The sequence below is a fragment of the Agelaius phoeniceus genome, chromosome 7 (assembly GCF_051311805.1).
Source record: "Agelaius phoeniceus isolate bAgePho1 chromosome 7, bAgePho1.hap1, whole genome shotgun sequence".
Lineage (NCBI taxonomy): Eukaryota > Metazoa > Chordata > Aves > Passeriformes > Icteridae > Agelaius > Agelaius phoeniceus.
The window spans coordinates 25,040,726-25,064,957 of record NC_135271.1 but is presented as its reverse complement, the minus strand read 5'-3'; the positions used below and the strand labels follow the sequence as shown (position 1 = coordinate 25,064,957).

At 38.5% G+C, this 24,232-nt stretch overlaps 1 protein-coding gene across 1 annotated transcript; it reads left to right on the top strand.

Annotated features, from left to right (window-relative positions):
• The first annotated feature begins 896 nt into the window (after positions 1-896).
• CPO (carboxypeptidase O) lies at positions 897-22,871 on the top strand. The gene is made up of 12 exons (XM_054636754.2): positions 897-912; positions 8,906-9,019; positions 12,225-12,300; positions 12,708-12,832; positions 15,253-15,367; positions 16,408-16,509; positions 17,321-17,425; positions 17,925-18,035; positions 19,134-19,224; positions 19,806-20,008; positions 20,953-21,037; positions 22,238-22,871. The coding sequence occupies exons 2-12, from the start codon at positions 8,940-8,942 to the stop codon at positions 22,504-22,506; spliced, it is 1,362 nt and encodes a 453-aa protein (XP_054492729.2). The 5' UTR covers positions 897-912; positions 8,906-8,939; the 3' UTR covers positions 22,507-22,871.
• Positions 22,872-24,232: the final 1,361 nt, after the last annotated feature.

The window sequence follows — 24,232 nt, the reverse complement described above, 5'->3', positions numbered from 1 at the left end:
ACATTATTTCATTCCTAAATCTTGTCTTATTCTAAAACAATAAAATGCCACGATAAAGCTGGATTATCTGGTATTTTTTTCCTTGAGAATAATGCATATACTGTTCATCCTGTGAAATCTCCACGTCATCAGAAGGCTATACATGCAAAAGGGTGACAAGGTTACATCATTTTCATATATCACACAATCAAAAAGAAAACATTGAGAGAAAGATTTACAAATGTAAGTTATATAGCAAATTTCACAGGCCCAAGGATCCATGTTAAGCATTGCAGAATGTGTGAACAGATCTAAAATGAAAGAAACAGGCAGAAGATGTGGGCTGCAAAGGTCACAAAGGTTCTTGCATTAACAAAAAATAAACTAGTATGATCTGAGCAAAAATGAAACAAATTTTATGAAATAATGTAAAACAAGAACAGTGAGTGTTTGGAAAAACAAATTTCCTCCACAAACAGCTGGATTTACAGGCCCTGATGATCTGTAGTCCTCTCCAGTTTGGATTTCTTCATGTTTAAAACTACTTTTGAACCCTAACTCCAGCCTTCTCAGGGTATTAAATATTCTGGCTACGTATTTCATAACAAACATACAGGAACTCTCTTTAAAATTTCCACCTTGGTCTCAAAATGATAAACATATTAATAAGTGACTGGAGAAAAGGAACTAAAAGTTCATTGCAAGAGTGTGATTTTTGTCAAGAAATCAGAATCTAAATAAACTGGGTCTTGATTTAAAGACTGTTTCTCAGGTAGTGCAACAGTTTCTGCATAGACAAGAGGTTGAGTAATGCTTTGTAGGCAGAGAGCTAAAGATGTGGCTCTGGTTAATTGCAAAAGTGAAGAAAGTACTAAGACTTCCCTCTAATTGGCTCCTCCCTCCCTCCCCCTCTCTCCCTTTCTGGTCATTGCAGTAAGTATTATTGTACATTGCCATTTGTTAATATTGAGCTATTCTCTTTGCACACAAATATCAGTGCATGAAAGCTTGCATGAACGAGGTTCCAGTTTCAATATCCCATTACTGACATGAGAATATTGGAATTAAAATAGAACTGCAGGTGTTTTGCAGAGCTCAAAAAAGGTGGAACATTCACTCCTAGGTGAAATGTGCTGAAATTAGTTATTTTAGAACAAAACCAGAGCCATAGTTATCTGATGGTTGTGACATGCATAATTTTAAAGGGACTGTGGTAGTTAAGTGTAGGTTTTACTGCACATGTAAATCTTGTGGTATTGGGTTTTTTGCTATAGTAACTACAGTGGCTTTAGTAGTTCTTCATCTCTTTTAACTGATGTAAATACTATGGAATTCTGAACTATGTTTAAAATCAGTCCTCGTTGTAGCAGGTTTTCCCCTTTTTTCAGTATTTCTGGGCAACAAAGTGAAAATATATGAATGTGGTGGCAATTGTAAATAGCCACCCAGAAATAATAAGGAGGAGAATTTGTATTTGTCTGCAGCAGGTCCTTGTGTCCACAGATAACCAGTGAGGTTTTTGTTTCATCCTATTTCCTCTCTCAAAAAATGCTCCTATGAGTACTTGGTAACATTGTTGCCATGGCACCTATTAAAACCTAGATAAACTCTTGCTTTATGAAGCAAGATGATTTTTTTTTTTTTTGTATAAACAGGAGAATTTATTTTCACTTTGCACTGCTATAGGTAAGGGACTCTATCCATGCTTACAGACAGGGGCATTTTTTACTGAACATTTCTGATTCTTGAGGGGGTGCCATAGTTTATTCTTATCAGTTCAATCCACAAAGGGCACTTCTGAAATCTGTATTTCCCCATTTGATTTTCATGGTACAGATTTTGCTGCACATAAGATGTCACCTGTATTCAATCACAGTTTAGAAAGGTGGGGAAATATGTGGGGACTGTGGGGAAAGGGGGAGTGGCTCCTCAGCTGGTTTGATTAAAGTCAGTGCGCTACAGCAAATATACACCAGCTGAGGGAGTGGCTCTACAACTTCAAAGCAAAAAACTTCAAGTGTTAAGTGAACACAGTTTTCTCGTTCTGCAGTAGGGAGCAGCTGGTGAATTGGCCTCTGACTGCACAGACACTGGTGTAAATAGCAACAATTGTCACTAAAGTCTTGATTTGTGGTGACACAGATGAGATGTGATTCAGGAAATATACAATGGCCTGTTGTGGAGGAGCCCACATTTGAAATGTCATTCACATGATAAAAGACTATTTAGTCTTTAAAAAGACATATATTGAAAACCAATACTGTATGGTCCCTTTGTGATTGCTCAGCAGTTAGATATCAGCTTTATCAGAACAGCAGTTCCTCAACACACAAAACTCTCCAGAAAATACAAAAGAAAACTACACCCCTTACACACTGCATTGTATGGGGCAGGAAGAGGTCAAAGATGATGCATTTGTACTTCTTGCCTTAGAATATGCTTCATTTTGCCAATGAGGGATTTGTCCCAGGGACATGCCAACTTCTAAATGAATCTTCAGTCTGGGTCACTTCTGTATAAATGTAAGGAACATGATGGAGATATGAAACATAAAGCAGACAAAAAAAAAAAAGTGTGTTTGGAGATTTGCTCTGTATCAGTCTGTGCTCAAGGAGCAGTACAAAATGGTGAATGCCTCCCTGAGGGCAGCAAGAACAGTTTCTTCTCAGAAGGCAGTAATCCCCCCAAAAGATAGTACTGAGGACGGTGGTTTCGGTTTCTGCTGATGCAGAAAAAAGAAAGAACTTTCCAAAATTTCTACTGTAGGCTTGATATTAATTTGCTAAACCTAATAACTCAATATTTGAAGGGGGAAAAAGAGAACAGTGAAGGTATCACAAAACCACTCTCTCTGAACAGAGATAAAATGATCTGACTTTAAGGTAGTAGTCAGAGACCTAGGGAATCTGACTTCAGCTCCCTGCTTGCCACTGCTTATCTGTCTTCTCACAGGAAAGGCCCTGAGAAGGTCCTTGGGGCACACCCAGATTCCTGCTGTTCTGCGCCCATCTCATTAGTGCATGACTCCAAGGAATGCCTTGTTTGGCAGCAGAGACACAGTTCCAGGTGTCTGTGTTCCATGTCTGTATATTGGGGATGCCCCCATGTTCAGTTGTTTGGATTTATAAGCTCTCCCAGGCACAGTTGGCTGATATTTCAGATCTACTCCTTGTACAAAGAGTAGGAACAGTTCAGACATGAGAGTGGAGAGAGTCTTGGCTGCCTTTGCTGAAGAATCCCAAAGCTTGCGACCAATGCAAGCCACGTCAACAGCCTTACTGCAAACCTACCCAGTCATGTCACACAAGCACTTTAAAGCTACACTACCCAGTCCCTTACTCAGATAATATTGGCAGCAACTATTTTTAACACTATCACTCACCAAAATACAAGCTGTTTCTACTGCATATCACACCCATACATACACACCTCAAACGTGGATTACAAATTCTTTAAGGCTCATTTGCAAAACTATGCTGGAAATTCTACTGTAAGTTACGCAGAATGGACTTGTTTGACTCAGGCAAGATCCACTTTGAGGTCTTCTGTCAGGTACCATTGACCTCATTAATGATCCCTGAGATTCTTCAAGGATATCATAAGCATTTTAACAGTTTCTCACAGTGGTTGGAAGGGTCTGGAGCATTACTCCCCTTTCATGGGCACACATACATAACTACATGGCCGCAAAAATTACATTTACACTCCACGATGATGGCATTGCACAGAAAGCTCAGTGTGTCTGTCATTGTAGATAGAATGAAGGACAAAGGTTAATATGAACATGTTTTATAGCTGTAAAAGCTAATTACTTACTATACAGTGTGTATTGTTTGTGTTTAAGAAATCATATGCAAGCATATTCACATCTAATCATAAAGTATTTTAGTGCTTGTAACAGAAATCATTAAAAAAAATCCTGGCTATTCTAGGATACAGTGCAGTAAGTTTGTTGTTTAACCATTAAGCAATAATGGAGACTTATGTGCTGTCCTTTACAGTTCTGCTAGTAGGAATAATATAATACTAATTTATTTACCTACATAGATAATTGTTTTATTTAAAAATACAAGCCATGTTTTTAATGTTACATGATATCTTCAGTAAAAAGGCCTAATTAAAACAAACAGTGCATAACTTTGACAGCTAAAGCTTTACAAGAAGTTTTGTATCTTCACAAAATAGAGGATTTTTGCCTAATTCTTGCCCACTCAGAACAACAACACCGGATCAAACACTTTGGCAAATTCTTTCCTCCTAGAGCAATACCTTTGAAATCATGAGATCTAATCATGTCATCAGAAGGTATTCTTATAAAGCAAAGTTTTTAGGACTGAAGAAGGTGAGTTAAAAAAAAACCAAACTTCTTTTCCTGACAGTTGATCCAAGCACACTAAAATCTTTGAGCAAACTGAATCTTTGATCAAACTGCAAGAACAATATTCTGCAGCCAGCCTTGTATGTGTGGACTTGGGGTTTAGCAATTTACCATTGCACCTGAAAACCACTGCTAATACTTCTTAAAGTTTAATTGTACAGTCCTTGTGCAGAATAATTTCCTGTAGGAATTATGTTTACATAAGGATTACAGGGTTTTGTGCACATCTCCTTGTAAACATGATCACCCTTAACCCCTAGATCAGAACCAAAAGAGTTTTTACTTTTGAGTAACACGTGGCAAATATCATCTTGAATTCAGACTGTATGCTAAAGCTCAAGATCCTTAAGCAGTGATATTCTGCTGTCTAAAGGATGAAGTAAGAAAAACCATTCAGACCACCTATTGTTAAGGAAAGACAATTCAGTACTAATATTTTTCTTTCCTGGTTAAGGAAAATGAGGAAGTTGGTCTGCCAGGCTAATTAGACCAGTACAAGTTTTGTCACCTTGGTGTCATCCATTTCAGTAAGGAGCTGCTTGCTGAATGGGTACTTGAAGCTCCTCTCTGATAGGAGAGCTGTCTAAAAGCTGCATCACAGGACTTGTGGAGAAAAGGCAGGTGTAATTTCCCACACTGACACAACACACAGGTTTTTATGGTTGTGCTCAAATATGTGAGTATGCATGTACACAAATGCTGTACAATCTATTGAGACATCCTTGAAAGCGTCTGTAAATGTGTATTTCTTGCAATTGCTAGATCACGTGCCAATAGTCAAATTAGTTCCACTAAGATAAAGCTTATGCATCCTGTGTCACTTGATGATCTGCAGGACATTTAAGTTAGCTTGATGGAACTAATTTTAAGGTTTACTAGTAATGTCATTCTAATCTAGTGTATGTTGGCTGGAATTCTTCCTGGTTTGTGATTGTTTTAAATCCCAAATGTAAGGTTAATGGGGTGTTTTCACTATAATAGCTGAGACATAGAGAGAGCAAGGAAATATCAGCAAGATGACTAGAACAAAATTATTGTAAGCGTAGTTTACAGTATATTCATTCCCATTTATCCTAAGATTGTTGCTGGAACTAATGAGGTTTGAGAACACTTAGCACTGTCAAATCACAATGGAGTCCAAAGACTTTCAATAAAACCTTTCTATAACAGAGCTGTGGAAGCTGAAGGCTTAGAATACTGAGGGGAACAATGATTCACATTGCAGACCACACAACATATTGCTTACTATATAAATGCCTCAGAAAAAGACAGTACCTGTAGAGCATCCTATCTCCTCTGACAAGACAATGGGAAACAGAACTGTCAATTCATTGTGTTCTTCCCCCAAGTAAAATTACAGTGATAAGCAGAGGATATTTTAGTAAAATAGATGAATTATCTACCCCCCTCTTCAGTGGAGCACAAGTCTAGGATTTAAAGCACATTTGTCTGCTACTGTTTTGACCCCACTGAGTGATGATTCTGTTTTGGACACATACAGTGAGTTTTCTGCAGCAATGAGAGAGAGAAGAAAATTAAATGGAGCACGATTTTCTCTGAATCCCAGTGATGATTTAAAAAATGTTGATCATGTTGAATTCTATCTAGTTTAGTTAGGTTTTTGGTTTCAGTGTGGGATTTAGCTGTGAAGTGGGAAACCTTAACATGAAGAACTGATGTTTGCAGAGACACACGTGCGTACATTTTGTCATCTTTTTAGCAAGCTCTTTGTCCTTGAAAGTAACACGCAGCTCAGTAGGAAATCTGGGTGCAGGAAGCTACCAGGATCAAACTCCCTGCTATATGATAGTTGTTTAAAACATGTGGTGTGCTTCAGTATGCAATCTTTAAACAAAACAGTTCTAGCTTGTGGCTGTTGCTACACAGACTGTATGCAGATAAGTCACAAATAGCTGAGCATATGTGTGGTGCAAGGTTAAAACAATAACAAGCAGGTCGAATCATTCAAACACTGGAAATCACTTTGACTCCAGGCCAAAAGCTTAGCTGGAGATGATATCAGTATGGGATAAAAAGAGGATAAACTAACAGGCTTAGCAGCCAGCTTGTTGGAGTCAGCATATAGCATCTATACTTCCAGCAGTAGAGCAGATGGTCATATATTTTTAAGGAAGCACCAGACAGGGAGTCAGGAGATCCAAATTCTATTCCTGGCTCTGCAGCAATGTTCCTATGTCACCTTGGGGAGTCACTTTTTTCCCCCTTTTTTTCTTAATCTTTTAAGTAGTGGAAATAATATTTTCTTGTCTAACAGGGCAGTTGAGAGGCTAAACTGATGCTGAAAAAATATGCTCTGAAGCTCTGAGAAGAATGTAAAGAAGATGTGCAAAGTAAACTTGTTTGGAAAAAAGGACACCACATGGTTTCATGTGGCATGTTTGTGCCACATATTTATGACCCTTCCTCTCCCCAGAAAGTCCCATGCCTTTTTGCCCACTATTTTCAAGGAGGGAATAAATGGATTAAGCTGCCTCCCACATTTGCTATAAAGATAAGCAGCTGCCAGTAAGAACCTGACCAAAGAACAGACTTTATTACTGAGAGACACATTATTTATGCCCAAGAGGGCAATAGGCTTGCTGAAGTTTACTGTTCATCCCAAGATTTTTTTTGCATTGGTGGCAGAATAATGTCTCTAATGGCTTTTATTTCGAATTCAGAAGTACTGCTTGCCAGCTCAACGCAAGTAGAAAATGAAGTATTGTCTTTTACAAATAAATCTTCTGCTGAAATCCCCCAAAATAAGTCCATTTCTTAAATCAGAGAAATGTCCATAATTATTTGCACAGGACTTTCATCCAAAGGCCATTAAAATCAACTAGACTTCAAAAGAATCCGAATCAAAGACCTAGCAAGCAACTGTCATTTCTTCTGAATTCTATATTCATTAAGCAAAATGACTATCTCTGTCTGCCTGCCTATCTATCTTCATAACTATTTGGCATCATAGGAGTGATGTTTTCACCACAGAATAAATAGCTTCTGCTTTCAATGTGAAGGTGGAAACTTTGGGCTGGAGTTGAATTTTAGCACTTATCATAATTTTCTCCATTTCTCTTTATGCCTCCATTTTTTTCCCCCCTAGATTCTGAGTCCCTGTCAAAGGACTGAACCCCAGTTCAAAGCCAAGTCTATTAAAAGGGCACAGACAACACTACAGAAGTCTTAAAATCATTAGACTGCCTCATAGCAGTGGTGGAGACAAAGGAAACAAAAGCAAAGGTTATCTGTCCTGAGTGTTAACATGAACTTCCAACATGAATTTATTTTGCTGACTCCTCACAAATGAAGCTGCATCTAATCCTGTAAACTTGACTTCTTTCAGCTCTTCTGGAAGTCATTGTGGGCTGGATATCTACATGGAGAGAATACTCAACATTTTCAGGCCCAGGCTGTTGAGAAGGTTGCAATAAAACAGAAAGGGTCTAGTGTGATTTATGAAGAAGAGCATATTCTTCTCCTGCCTGCATCCTGGTTTTGTGAGAAAATACTTTTTAGCTTAGCTGTTCCTCTTTTATACTGGGACAGTTCTGCTGCTTGTTTCCTTGATAACAGCCTTTGTAAAAATGTAAGAGGACTGTGTACTTTGATGAGAAGAATCTATAAATATCCCACAGTTATAGCAATAAATGGATGGTATCCTGTCCATTATATGTATACAAAAACTGACTTACTGGAATCTCTGCATCCCAAATCTGTGAAGTTTTCTTCATCAAATCACCACAAGATAGTTTTAATCCAAGAGAGAGGATGAGGGAAACAATTTCTTTCTGAAGAACTGTGCTATATGTCTAACTGCATTCTACAAATGCTAACACTTGCCATGTGAACTAAATAAGAAATTAAATATTTCAGATAGTAACCAGCCCACTTTTTAAAAGTATATAACAAAACCACTTTTTATGACAGTGTAGAGTTGTAAGTCTGTGGCTAGAGACTGATCTGGGCCAACTGAGAGTGGTTTAGATGAGGCTCTGATGTCCCAATATTTCCTTTTATGGAGCATTGGTTGCTCTTTCAGGTCCTCTTTTAAGTTAGGTAAGTGATTAGAACTGCACTTAAGAGGTCACAGAAGTGTTCCATAAAGGCACAAACATAAAAAGAAAGGGAGTAAGGATAGAGCTTGTTTTACTACCTGTACTTCCCTATCTCTATGATTGTTATAAGCTAACCATCATGATTTGCTGTAGATCTTGCAGGTAACACTTTCTCTAAATTCTACCAATTCTGTCACAAAACATTTTCAAAGATAGAAAGGTGACATGAAGAAAAATGTTCTTAGTTCTTAGAAAAAGTGTTTCAGTAAGAATGTTGCTAATTGTGTTTGTGTTTTGGGGTGTGGAAGAGATTTTTAAGAATTAAGAAAAAGTAGAACTCTTTACAAATGAAGTTAATGATTCATCTAGAACTATTTACAAATGAAGCTAATGATTCATAAACGCAGGTTGCCTTACAGGATAAGTCTAGTTGTATATTATAATTATATAAATCACGTGTTCAGTCCAGATCTATCTTCCTCCTTTTTAGGCTGCACTGTCAGTGCTGAATTCTTTGCACAAAGATGTGGCTTTCTCTTGGGATCATCTTTTCTCTGGGGATACTAATTCCTGGAAAATTCAGCTTGAAATTGCAATATGACAGGTGAGTGTGAACAGGTTTCATGAAGAATTGTGAATGCAGTGGAAGTCCCAGAAACTCTGTAAGAATAATAATAACAATTATGAGCTGGAAAACTGGACACAGGGTTACTAAGCTGTAAGCTTGGTAAGAGTGGGAAAGAAAACATGAAGACGGGAAATGAAGAATGAGTGAATTTAATCCAAGCCGAAAGAGACATAGCTACAGCTGTAGGAGCCACAGAATGGTCCTCAAATGCATCTCAGGATGCCCTGTTTCCATTAGTTGAAATGCATTTGGCTTAGCCTCTTTCATAATGAACTTTGAAACCAGATGCTGCAGGAGTAAAATGCCTTTTCTGAGTATAAAGCAAGGGGTATGACTGAGCAAAATTATATCTATTAATAAAAGACAGATTAGGTTATATGAAAAAGATAATGATGACCTGTTGGAAATCTGTAACAAGTACAAAAAAAAAAGCTAAGGTAGTTATTCCAGACAACCTTCACTCCAAGGTGTTCAGCTAATGAGATTATCACATTTTTTAATTATTGATTAATGTTTTGAAAAGTATGAAATCTTTAGTTATGCTTTATTTTCCATTTTCAGTTGCACTTCAGAAAATGAGTGATGTAAAATTATTCTGTTTGCCTATCTAAACTGTTTTGGTTTTATTCACCCTCAACTTTCAAGGAGCTAGGTAGCAGCCATGGTGGCAGCTGGGATTTGCAGGGTGGGCATGAACGTAACATGAACGCCGCCTATTCCCATATAAGTTTATACATGGAATTTTCTAAAGCAAACAGAGAAAGTAGTCTGGTGCTGAATGTCTCTAGATGAATTATATTCCTAGAATATAGTTATGAAAAGAACAGAAAATCAAGCAATACCTACAGCAAGTAAGTTCCCTCATAGTGTACCCATTCAGCAGCTCTCCTGGAAAATCTCCTAGCAGAGCATATGGAGTCACTACTTCAAATGTATTATTCCCTTGGATAATATTTAGTCTTTAGATTTGTATCAGAGATGCAGTTAGAGCCTGATTTCAGTGAATAGAATTCAGCAGATCCCTGGTAATGTATTTTTCATTTCTGTTTCTAATTATTGTCCAGAATTGAACCTGTCTAGTACTTGCATGGAATTTAAAAACAGGTACTGAATGGTCAGTGTGACTTTGGGTGGGCAGCACCTGCACGAACACCAAATTATTAGTAAAGCCCATTTTCATTGTCCTCTGCTCTGTTTAACAATGAAATGAAACATCCAATCTATGAGCATCCAAGGACATACAGCTTGTGCTGAGAACAGTCCTTTAATTTGTTAAGCAAGCTTAATTGTAGAATTTTAAAAACTGTAGTTCTCTGGGGTCACATAGGCTGACTTTGCACTTCTCCACTGAGAAACTCAGTTGATAATCATAAACAAATATATGCTTTCTAATCTTAATTTACTATTAAAAATGGTTTGTCTCCACACTGGCTATTGTGAAAGGTTTATCAGTAAATAAGAGCTGGCCATCTGGCAGCAATCTGACTGTCTGGAATTTCTCTGATTTGGTGTAATTAAGACATAATGTCAATGAGGATAGAAAGATATTACAGAATATTGTTTCCCTTCCTGATAGACAAAGAACATAGCAAGCCTAGGCATTTAGAGAGAATAAACTCTGAACTGCAGCTGAGATGTTTATTCTGCTAGCAAAGATGTTTATCCTGCATCTACAAGGTTTATTAAAGACATCATGACTGTTGTACCAATCTGTACAACATGACTGTTGCACCATTCCTGTGAGCAATACTAGTGTAATCATTTTCCCCCACAGATATGGGGCTATTGGCATCTCATAAAGCAGTAGTAAGCTGCCTGTTTTAACTATCAAGTTCTTACTCAGAAAAGGTGATATGTTCAAGAGAGATGTAAAAAAACCCACAAATCCCTCTATTTCTCTGGGGATAAAGAGAATGAATAGTGAATTCTATTTGTATGTATATTAAGCTGATAATTGTACATTCCTGCATGGAAGCACAAAAGATGGCAGTTGCAGTTCAGATGATAAGAACATATTATGTTGATGACTATAATGACCATGGCTTACTTTTGCAATAAGAATTTCTGCTACAAAAGCTTTAAAATGTAAAATGTTCATTTTTTATTCTTGTCTGGTAAAGACTACATTGAAGTCACTACAAGAGACTGTGAAGCAGTTTCTGGTTGCTAGCAAATAGGAAAGTTTCTAATATTCCCCATTCTATTCTGTTCTCATCAGTAGTGGATACCTGGACTTCCACCTTTGAGTAATGCAATGTAGTATCAACATCCACTCCTCACTCTGAAGCCCTTTCACTAGAAACATTACACTTACTGTCAATCCTGGAAAGCTGATCTGAAGGAACACTGAAAAAATATTATAAAAAAACCTTCCAAGGGCATTTTTAACAGAATGTATTGATTTGCCTTTTCTGCATTTTTCCATCCATTTTAATTTGTTCTTTGTAAACTTTCAATATTTTCATCAGATATAGCTTGTAGTAGATGAAAGTTTCACGGGATCTTATGAAAACATAGACACTGGATTCTGTGTCTTTTCTAGAAATGTGAAATGATAGATTCTGTACTAGAAATTTTTTACTTCTTGTGAATTGACTAAGAATATGCAGTTCTGGAGACAACAATATTTGCTATTCTGGAATAAATTGGCTATTCTCATGAAAAGCAGTTTGTAGACATCTCAAGTTCTTATCAATGTTCATTTATCATGACTATCAAAAGTTTCTGCATGCTGAAATAGACTGGCCAAGCACAAAGTTAATCTGGAATAATTGAATAAATCCCGAATGTGAGGGGAAAAAAGTGACATCTTATCAAATAAACATTTTATCATGTATTACCAATGCCCTTATTCTGGCCCTGGTCCTGCACAGGCAGAAACACACATGAGGGCTCCTGCAAGCAGTTGGCTTCTGCAAAGCTGGTATGGTGAATAAAGCACTGCCACTGGCAAGGAAGCAGAGTGGCTAATGCTCTAGCAACAGAAAAGTCACATCACTTAGTCCTGTTTGCAGCTGAAACATTCCACAAATTCATAATTTAGAGTTTTGTTAAATGCTTAAAAGCACTGTTACATGCTCTGTCTTCCTTCTACATAACAAATTATGTTCTTTTGACTTCTGAAATAATGGATACTTTAACAGACCTTAAAATTAATCTTGTTTCTCTACTGAATTTCCAGGGATCAGGTTTTGCATATTGTACCAGAAACAATTCAGCAAGTCCAGCATCTTCAACTTCTTTGCAGTACTTTCATGGTAGGTAAAAATAACTACATGTGCCCAAAAAGCAAAGTGGAGTCTTGGGCTGTAAAACAGATATGCATGTAGCTTTTGATAGGAGTGAAGGTTAAAGTAAACTAGAAAAAGCTTTATTTAACTTTTTTTTAATGTAGTGTGGAATTGCCCTTCTACCACCTGAAGGAATTTATATGAAAAACGTTAGTTTCTTTGCATGGCTGTGTGAAAATGCTGCTCTTTATCAGTGGTGCCTGAGTCAATAAAGGCACTAAGCCTGTGCTCTGTGCTCTATGAACAGATGACTGGAGAGTTACCAGGACAATTTGAAGGAAATATTTTTTCATTTGTTGATATGCAACTACTCTAATATAGTTCTCATTCTGAAAACAGAGCTTCATTTGTGCATTTCTTTCTTCTCTGCACAGCTGGACTTGTGGAAACCCCTGCTGCCTGAAGACATTAGGGCTGGGGAGGACCTGCACATAAGGGTCCCAGCCCCTCTGGTGCAGGAGATGAAAGACAGCTTAGCTCAGCATATGATCTCTTACAGGTACAATCTCTAATACCTTGATGGGGAAGGCTGACTTTAATAATCTTCCTTGTTATCAGAACAGGACCAAGCCCCATCTGATAAACAGTCAGATAGTACTGGCAATAGGACCCAACCTTTGTTCCAAATGCCTCCAACTTACCTTGACCAGCCAAACACAGAGATGCTGTATTGAACCTTCAGAAGCCCATTCCCCTCTGCCCCATGTATTTACCTTCCACCTAGCCTGGACTGTGAATCTGGAGCTGGAACCTGAGACAGCCCAATCTCTCTTGTCTCCTGCTGTGGCCTTCTCAGTGGCCACTGAGAGGATGGCACTCAGATATATGACTCAATTTTTTAGTCTGAACTCAAGAGGCCAAACTCGGTGTAACCACTACTTTTAAGAGCATGCTTTGCTCTTGGAAAGCATGGATATCTGAATGGAAGTTCCTTCCACTTCTGGAGAGCCCAAAGGTTTAATTGGTGTCACAGCAGGGAAACAGTGTCTAGCTCCCCTTTTCCCTTTCCTGTCTCTTGTTACTCCTCTAGTTTGGAGAAGAGATCTTTTGAAGTGAGTATGCAGCCACTTTCTTCAAAAGCTTCATTTTTCTACCCCTATCCCCTTCACCAGGCTGGTGCAAATTTCCTGGCACCATCCACCCAAAGAGACACATCCCAGCTTGGGACAAAGATCCCAGTGGCAGGTGGGCACTATGCACCCAACTGGGACCCACCACCTATGCAGCCACGTCTTCCCTTACTTAGAACCAGAAGATCTAATCCAGATACAAACAGTGTTTATAAAGGAAAATGGGATTAAATAAGAGCTATTCCTCACACAGTCCTGTTCCCTTTTGGAACTGACTTTTTCAAGTAACCAGTATCTAATTTAATTTAGCTGTATTTAATATAAATAATGCTGTAGTCATTCAGGGCTGATGACAAATGGCCTATGGACATACACTGACATTTACCAATCAAAGATGAGTTTAAGAAGGATTGGTGTCACTTCAAAGCTGTTTTGAGTTAAAGCTGATCTTGACATCCTGCATCTTGCCTGACAAGTTCCTTTAGTAAGTGTGATGCCCTGCCAACCAGAGATGAAGAGATACAAGGTTGGAGCCAGTAAAAATTATCTAGCTATTCGATACTTAGACAACATTCCAGAAGATATTTAACCACTTTTTTATGTCAAGACTCTTCATTTTTTAATGGTTTCAACCAATTCTAGTGGAAATTTAAATACTAAACTGAAATTAGCCTCTCAACTTTGTTTTCCCTTGGCCAGAACTGTATCTACCTTATATAGAGTTTTAAAGAAAGAGTAGCAATTATTAGTCATGATGAAAATTTTGGGTGTGTATTGCAAAGAGGCTGAGATGAGTACAACAATAACAGAGTCAAAGTTCCTATAACAAATTCAAAGCAGGAACCACCCTTTAGAAGGCAGCTGGAATGCAGGGAAGGCAGGATGGCAGTCAGGTATATAATGATAGAGACATAAATGACAAACTATAATAAGGACATCAATATTCCAACTGTGCCAGACTCTGTGGTTTGAATTCTCCAGAGCACTGATAAGGTATTTTGTGTGTGTGGTTTCACTTCATGGAAATTTTCACTGTCTGAATTTTAGTTTGAAGTTTAGATGTGAATAAACATCAAAGCTCAGAGTGAAAGTTTAAAAAGTTTCTTACATGCGGTTCCCAGAAATGCTTATAAGTGCGACTGTCAGCAGAAAAGCCTGTTAGCATTTCCAGCATTCGAGATGAACAGGGTTGAAGCTACCTTTGCCATTGTCTTATCACAATGGTTTACAATGAGCACAGATTTGCAGCAGTTACAAGGGGCAGATTGCAGTGAGAATGGCCTCTCATCCAAAGTCCACTAAAGCCAAGGAAAAGGTTTTATTGACTCCCTGAATCATGGCTTTGTTTATACTAGTTTCTGAGCTGTTTTTGTAGCTAAAAAAGCAAAAAAAAGCTATTTGAAGGAAATAAGGAGTTTGTTCTGATTTTTGCAAATTGCAATGAATATTTCTGTGGAAATTTTGCAAATTCAAAATGTCTCAATAAAACAGCATAAAATCTTAAATTTTTCTCTTTCACTTCCTTTTCCCAAAGGTGGTATTTTTGGAATTTTGCTCAAAAATAGAAGTGGTGAAGAAAATAAATCTTGACCTTTTTTTCTTGGTAGAAAATTGGAACTTTAACAATCTGGTAAAAATAATTATTGTTAAAACCCTGTGAAAATCTCAGTACTTGGAACTTTGCTTTACATGAAAGCACCTATAATACTGATGGTGATGATCTTGCCAGGCAAATCACAACAGAAGAGTTAAATCCTTTCATTTTCTGATGTAAGCAATGAACCCACCATGACAGTTCTGCAGCAACTGTTCAGAATTGTTTTCTATCTTCCCTTTTTCCATCCTTCAGAGTCCTAATACCTGATGTGCAGAAACTTGTGGATCAGAGCATGCCAAGGGAGAGGAGCAGCCACAGACAGGTCTCAGGAGGTTATGTCTACACTGAATACCATCCAATGGAAGAGGTAAAGAAAAAGCCTAAGTCTGCTTGTGTACTTTGTTGTTTTCTGTTCTGTAAAGGCAATTCGGTGTTTGCAGAAAGCTCAGCTAAAGTCAGGGAACCTCTTTCTAACTTTCTTCTTTAAAGAATCAGTCCTTACTCTTTGACTAGAATCCTAGCCTGGTTGAACTGAATATGGATTTGCCATTGATTTGTATTAAATCTGCAATTCTTAACTGAGCAAAATATAAATGCTCTGTGCGAAGCAGCTGCAGTGTTTTGCAGATAACATTCTGTGTTTCATTTGGCTGGTTTGCTACCTTTCTACCCTGTCATTCTTTATTATTTAGCATTTATTCATTTAAGTCCCAGATTGTTTGGTGCTGAGGCAATTGTGAAGTGCAATGACTATTGTGGTGTCTGGAATCCCAGTGGGGAAGAAGAGGTGAACAGTGGGAGATCTGTATAAAGAAGTAATTTAAGGGCAGGGTTTTGACACTTCAGGAGAAAACAATGTCTTAGGAGTGGGCAGTGATGACTCCTTGGTGCCATGTTTCACACACCAGTTGGCAAACCTGGACAAAAGCAGTGCGTGGTGGCAATTCTTTCTCCTAGCTGCATAATAAAAATGAGAGAACAAAGTCAACCCTCATGTAGGTTTTGCTTGAGCTACCCATTGTGGATGACCACTGCTGACCCAGATGTGGAAAATCAGTGCTGATAGAGAAGAGATTGTAATACTGTTTTGAAGAGTTGATGGTGTGGCTTCATGTCTGGTGAGCTCACCAGGAGGATGCCCAATAGGATGGGCATGTTGAATGACATCCAGAATGGAGAATCTGTGTTGCATTGCAGCAATGTCCCCTTTTAACACCCAGTGAGATACAGCCATGCACAGAGGCATGTGAAACACCTGCCATGTCTGTAAGTGACATCACAGACTGAAATAAACTCTGAGGAAAATGTTTCTTGTCTAAACAAAAGAAAATGCTTTAATCTGGAAATGGAAGTGGGAAAGAGAAGGAAACTCCCACTTTGGACAAGAATTCTTTGCAACTATTTCAGATTTATCAATGGATGACTCAGATCCAGAAGAACAACAGTGAGCTGGTGACTCAGCACATCCTGGGGAAGACATTTGAGAATCGAACAATGTATTACCTACAGGTAAGGGAGGAAATTTCCCTTAATAATAAAACATATCTTAACAAAAAAAAGAAAAGTACTCAGGAGAAGAGAGGATTCAGATGTTTCCTAAGATAGCGTTCATCCCAACCCACTGAAATAACAGGAGATGGTTTTACTCCCCTATGTTATGGTAAGATTTGCCAGCTTTCACAGACACTATCATTATGAGCTTGCTATTGCTATTATGTACTGAAAACAACAAATTTAACTGAAGCCTTGTTTAGAAATACAAATCAAGCTGAAACTAGCTTAGCAACAGCTGTGTGTGAGGATAAAGACTTTTAGTTTGTTATTTTTATTACTTTTTACAGCAGATAGCCTTTCTGCTAGCAGTATTCCATGATTTTTTTATTGGGCACACTAGCAAAAACCACAGTCTTAATATCTGGGTTAGTTATTGCCTAATCTGTTCCTATCACTGAGTAGTATTAGACACCCTGCCTTTTTGTTACTCCCCTTCTAAAAACAAAAAATTTAAAAATCTTCAACTAAGAGCAACCACTCCTGTGAATAATGAATACAAATGGAAAAGGAAAGAAAGAAACTATTCTATTAACTGTTCTATTGACACTTCTGCTCAACAGACACTTTAAAACTCATGCCTTGTAATACTATAAAGATGGGGTTATAAGGAAAAAGAGCTTGTCATAAAAATGCCAATAATAATAATAATAATAATCTCAGATGGGTCAATGGCATATCATGGCACATGTTTTACTTTCTTGTATTACATTCAGCTATTTTATTGTAATGTTACAATTTTTAAATGGTCACATTTTCATTCTCTTAGATCAGCCAACCATCAAATAAAACCAAAAAGATAATTTGGATGGACTGTGGGATTCATGCCAGAGAATGGATCTCTCCAGCCTTCTGTCAGTGGTTTGTGAAAGAAGTGAGTCCTTACTCTTCCATTTAGATAATAACCAAACCATATCACTTTGGATGCTTCTGTTATCTTTTCTATTGTGGCACCAAATATTAAGCTTTTCTCTTAAAATATGATTTGCAAAATTAGTATATAGTACAGATATCTGTGGAGACCAAAGTCCAAATCATGGTTTGATATATGGGACAATATTAGTGTGCCAATTCCTCCACCTAAATGTTTCCAAAGCTTCCCAAAACTTGGTATCAACCTCTCCTTTTCTCACAGTGGCTGTTAGATCAAGCCTCTCTATCAAAAAGTCACAGTCCTCCTGAAATAAAGAAATCCTAATCTATGATATAGCAATGTTCCATGTGTATAGAAAAAGTACCTAGGGATCAAGTAGATGTTGGGTACCATGGTAATATCCAGGAGTGAGTAATCACCTGATGATAGTTCTAAACTCACTTTTTGCTGTGATTACCACCAAATTCTCTGCTCAGTACTCTGTATGTTTTCTTTTCAGATTCTTCAAAATTATAAAACTGACCCAAAGATAAGCAGATTTCTGCAGAATTTGGACTTCTATGTCTTGCCAGTCCTCAATATTGATGGCTACATCTATTCCTGGGAAGAAGTAAGTAGTGAAAATCCAGGAACTAGACTGAAAGTTAGATGTGCCCAGCATGTTTTGTTACTTTTAGATAGGGTCATAGCAATTATACTTAAACAGAAAACAGTGATATTCACATAAATCCTCTCATGGCAGAGATTTTGTTTCTTTTGGCAAATCAATGATCACTTGAAATGAACTAAATATTGTTAGCAAACATCACAAGACTTGGGAAGACAAAACCACAAGATCAATTGTTTTTAGGTTTCTAAGGATGGGATTACTTCTTTGATAACAGCTCAAGGTTTGGTTGGTGGACTTCAGTATGTCTGGAAGTTATTCATTTTTCATAAATGATGTCAAGTAGCAGATGGGTCCTAGAACCTTTGCACAGCAGAGGAGGAGAATTGGTCAAATATCAGGCTATTCAGTTATGAAAGAGGTGTGCCCTCCCAAATAATATTCTGATATGGAGAATAATGCAAAATGTTGGTCTTCAGCCACACTCACCATGCCCAGTTGAAGCACCGTTTAATGCAGGACCTTTGGATGGCCCATGGCTACCACCATGTGGATTGGGCTCTCTCCCACCTTGCTCCCAGGCAGGTGTGGGGCATAGCAAACACTGCACTTGGATGCACAGGTAATTCAGCTGGGAAGCTCATGCAGGTGGTGCAGTGAGGTCTGCACAGAACCTGTAGAGCTGGGAGTGTAGCAGGGAACCAGGGAGCAATAGCAAGATTAGCTGACAAAAAAGAATTTATCTTCCTGAATCTGAAACATACTCTCTTATCCCTCACAATGCCTTGCTTAGCAGTGCCACACTGCACAGAAGCAGTTGAGCACTACAGAAAAAGCATACTTAAATAAAAATAAAAAGATCAGAGGCTTATTTTAGGGTGCACACAGGTTTGTGGCTGATGACAGCCTGGCTGTAGCCAATTAATTGTTCTGTCACTGAGCTTTATCAGCCTTGTACACGGAGTTGTACTCTTACAATACCAGGGTTAGTTAGAATGCTGAGGTCAAAAAAAAAAAAAAGGGGGATATTTACACCATATAATTACTGGGCCATATGGATCATTGAGTTTTTACTATGTAACAGAAGTTACTTTTCTTCAGGATCGTTTGTGGAGGAAAAGCCGTTCTCCATATGAGAATGGCACCTGCTATGGCACTGATCTGAACCGAAACTTCAATTCATCCTGGGGCAGTAAGTTTGAAGTATTTCAGATCATGAACACAAGAGTAAAGCAAGAGTAATAACTAGTTTCTGAAGTAAAATGTAGTCCTATAACAAAGGAATATTCACCTTGTTGTCATCAAGACATATGTAAAAATAAAATCCTGGTTTGTCAAAGTACTAACTCATTGACTTTCCACCAGCACTTATTTTTGTGAGCAGAAAATTTCTCTTATGTAACTATACCTCTAACTCACTGCAGGAGCAAGCATCGGCTCTAGGCAGGAATGTTAAGAGTTAGTCACTTAACAGCCAGTATTTACATTTGCCATGAATTTCAAGGAGCCTCCAAAGCTTCCCTGGAGTGTGGTACACTGTGGTGGTGTCAGAGTGTTTTCATTGCAGCCATCCTGAAAATGTGCAATAAATATTTTAGTCTTGCATCAAATTTTAGTTGCTACCTACTGAGTGTAATGCTAAAGTCCCACTGAGCTGTCTAGTCCCCTGCCCACATAAACACATGCCTTAACACTCCAAGGTAAATTTCCCAGTTCCCTCTGAACTGGTGTTCTATATTTCTCCATTGATTCAGTGTTTGTATTCCTCCCCAGGTGTTGGTGTGTCCTTTAACTGCAGCAGTGATGTCTTCTGCGGATCTGGACCAGAATCAGAGCCTGAGACAAGAGCTGTGGCTCAGTTTATCAAAAGCAAGAAGAGTGACATTTTGTGCTATTTAACAATTCACTCCTATGGACAGCTCATCCTCACCCCATATGGTTCCACAACTAAACCTCCAAGTAACAATGAAGAACTGGTAGGGCAAAACATTTATCTTCTACCTTTGTAGAGAGTAAATACAGGCAGTAGCACATGGTGCAACTGTACTTGCACTCTTGCCTTGCCTTTCCTTCAGAGGAGCTGAGCTTGTTCAGGGACTTGGCTTGAACAGAGTTACTGCTTCTCTGTTTAGCATCAGTAAGGTTTATTTGCCTCAGAAATCCTAATTCTTCATCTTAAATCAGGAAAACTGAACTACTACAGATAGGGTTAATGCAAAGCAAGGTAAGTGGAGAAGAGCACCAACTTTCACTGGATACAAGAATGAATTTGCACTTTAGGATGCTAGCACATTATACACATATGGTTATCATGATTGTGTCCAGAAAGAGTATTCCAAACATGCTCAGAAAAATGGGATCCAAATACCTATTTCTTGGTTATTTCTTCTCTCAGTTTCTGAGTGTTCTGATTTAAGTCCACTTATGTGTGTATTTATGAAGATTCCAGTACAGCACTAGTCCAAGAGCATGAGGGATTTGGGTTTGGACTTCTTATGAGTCATTGGCAAAGTCGTTTATTTTGTCTATAGATCAGTTTCTAAGGATGGTTGGATACAGAGTCTATGGTAATAAAACAAGTAAGAGGTCAATCACTGCTGTAGTCAGTACCAGTGTGTTATATAGCATAGACTCTAAATTCTCCAAAATACAGGCTGCAGCTTTACAGTAAAGCAAATAGGATCTCTATCTAGTAGCAGAGTCATCTTTAAAATTTTAACACAATTTGCATTAAAAGAATCAAGGACAATTTGTTCAAATGTTTCTAATGGGTTCCTCTAAAGACCTGAAGTAATATCAAAACTTAAAGCCGATCATATGTAAATGTAAAGCTGAAATAGACAAAAATTTTGGTCCACTCAAACTAATTGCCAAAGGTAGTGCCACTGATGCCAAGGCTGTTCCTATTTTGAATTTCCAGATGCAAGTTGCAAAGGAAGCAGCTGCTGCATTGAAAGGAAAGTATGGGACCAGCTACAGAGTAGGATCAACTGCTTTAATTTTATGTAAGTTTTTTTATGTTTCCCTTTGACTGCTCTGTGTTTCAAAGAATTGTGTCACATGCATCAGCAAGTGCTGTTTTGCTGAATTTCTACTTTGAGTAATATTTAAAGGGCTGGTTCAGTGCAACATGTCAGCAGCAGTCATTTGAATACAAGATAACTCTAAGTTATAAAGCTGACTGTAGGAACGGACGAAGCATTGATCAGAAGCTAGTTCCTACATGGATTCCTCACAGATCCATCACAGGGGACAGAAGGAGATTGGTGATAGATCATCCTCACCTTGCTGAAGTCAGCAGCAAAACTCCTATTTGTCTTCACTGGAATCAAGCAAAAATTAAAATCCCAATCAGGTCTACAGTTACTTCATCAGACATGATCACATGGCAGCTGCTTACAATTCTGTGTGAAGTATATCTGTTTCAGCCCTGTTCCTAGTAGACTGGATGGCCACATCACAAACACATCATAGCTAATATGAGTTGACAGCCTTTACAAAAGTTGACAGCCTTAACAAGAGGATTGAGGGCCCTAGAGACTGCCTGGTAAACCCAATATTTTCCCAGTAAGCAATAAGTCATGCTAGTCAGTGAGAACAGTAAGCAGCTGGCTCCAGAACCCATGTGGTTTGCATATTCCATTGGCTGTCTCTGCCAGTCCCCAAGCGCCAGTCCCAGAGGCACAGACTGCATGAGCAATGCAGTGTAAGTGTAATGCAACTTGCCAGGGTTTGTACTTACACTGAACAGGTAAGAAAAACAATCCACAAGGAAGATGAACAGAGATATAGGGAGAAGCCAGAAATTTTTCAGATTTGACCAAAATTATGCTTTAAAATATATATATGTATAAATTCTAGTCAGTATCCATGTAGAAAATTAAGTACAAAACAAGATAAATGTCCAATCCACCTCGTACCCCACACTAGTCATAGTAAAATGCTAAAAACACAGAATCCCTGAAACTCATCTCTTGTTATTGTACAGTGCCATCTTATGAAGAACTGTGTCACTTAGGAAACTCCATATACGTTTAGTATAGCTAAGAATTACAGCACCTAAAAACTGTTCTCCATGTCACAGTGATATATGGTTACTGCTTAGTTCAGGGATTCTGGTATAAACTTGTATTAACTCTAACAAGAAGTAATTTTAAAGAACCATGCTTAATACAAATATCTCCTCTCTATTTTTAAATTCACAGACAGTAACTCAGGCTCCTCTCGGGACTGGGCGCACACGATTGGCATTCCACTCTCCTACACATTTGAACTGCGAGACACGGGCACTCATGGATTCGTTCTCCCCGCTGACCAAATCCAGCCCACGTGTGAGGAGACTATGCTGGCTGTGACAATGATCATAGACTATGTTGATAAGAAGTACTTCACAAATGGAGATGTGGTGCTGACCTCCAGCAGCTTGGGCCTGAGCCTTTGTCTGGGTATTGTACTTACATGGTCTGTTTCTTAAAAACAGGTTAGAGACCCAGCAAGAGACTCACATGAAAAATATAATGTCCTCTCAAAAATAAAAAGTTACATCAGCAAAGGAATTAAATGTCAAGTATTTCAATAAAAGCTCATCCCATAAAATAAAAGGACTTGTGGTTTGATAGCTATGTTTTTGGGGAGAAGGAAAAGATAAAGAGCTGTGGCAATTCCCCAAGTTTCACTTGCTGGCTCTGCTTAGTCTTTAAATGACCTTAAAAAATCAACTCATGACAACTAACCATGGGGACAGAGCACTATTACTCCCTGGTTCTTTGGAGCATGTTTTTAGAGGCTCACCTGGGCCTGTGTAGCCCTTCTGTCAGCCACAGTCCAGATCTGTCACAATATTCCTTACTGCCTGAACCTGCTGACTCCTCTGTGTGTTGCTGGTCTTAGCAGGATAACTGTGAGACTTAGAAGTCCAAAAATCCCACTACAGAAAACTGAATGGCTTCCTTGTCCTCCACTTTCCTTCCCTAGTCTGCCACTAGAAAATACAGGGCCTCAAAAGGTGGTGAAAGGCCATGATCAGGAAACCATCTACAACAGTCTGAAGCAAGCTGAAGAGTTGAATTGGTGCAAGCACATAGGGACAGAGAAGAGGTGTGGCCCTGTCACTTAGACACAGTCAGATTACTGAAGATAGAAGGTGCCCAGATCCTCCAAAAATTTGAAAGCAAAAGGGAAAAGAAAGATAAGGATGGGGTGCTATTCCTACAGAGCAGACCAGAGAAATTTTTTTTGCATTTTCAACTTCCAAAATTGACTGATGGTGACAATTATCATCCTTGATTTAGACTCCTAAGGGATTTCATTAAAGATTGTACATAAAGAAAGTCTATTTACAAAGAGGTTTCTTTCTTACCAACCACCTTAATCCTTTGGGGCTGACTGTAGAGAAGTGGGTTCTGTTGTCTGCTCTCCATCATTTGAGAGAGCCTGCAACCTTCAGGGATTTTCCTGGGATCCTCATGCAAAACTGGAAGTTCAGTGGAATGCAGAGGAAAGGAAATATTTCAGCCCATTGAGTAGGGACTCTCCAATTGAGCTAGTCAAAAGGGAATGCCAAGGTAAGAGCTTCTGTGTTGTTACAGCCAACACCAGAGGGTGCAGGGCATTCACTGAAATAGGGGAAGCCTATTTTAACCTGTAGTCTGCTTTGGAATCCAGGAGTCCTACATTCCAGAAATCCACCAGGCTTGGCTACTACAGATAACAGATGGGGGGGGGGGGGGGGGTTGTTGTGATAGAAAATGAAGAATCCAGAATAGGGAAAAAAAAAAATTATTTTCTTAGCAAATGTCAAGATTGTGCTTGAAAATGGAAAGTGTGCTAACCAGAGATTTTTCAATAAAATTTCCAGCTTTAGGGAAGAGAATATTGTCCAATTCTCTTCCAATGTTGCCAAGAGAAGGATATGTATCACTTCACCATTATACCATTTTAAAAAAATTTTAAAAAATACAACCTTGCAGTCATATTTCCAAAGCACATCCTCTAGTCATTTTGTGTGTATTAACAGTTGACAAGTCTTACTCCTGCGTTCATCATCCACAGATTATTACCAACTGGTGTAACTAAATCTGCCTAACTCCTGTGGGTTCCCCAGAGCATTGTCCTTCCAGACCCACCACTCATTTACAGTAAGACCTGTCTGTTGCTGGGCACTGGAGTAGGTGTCACTAATTAGCACCTCTCCCCACAGA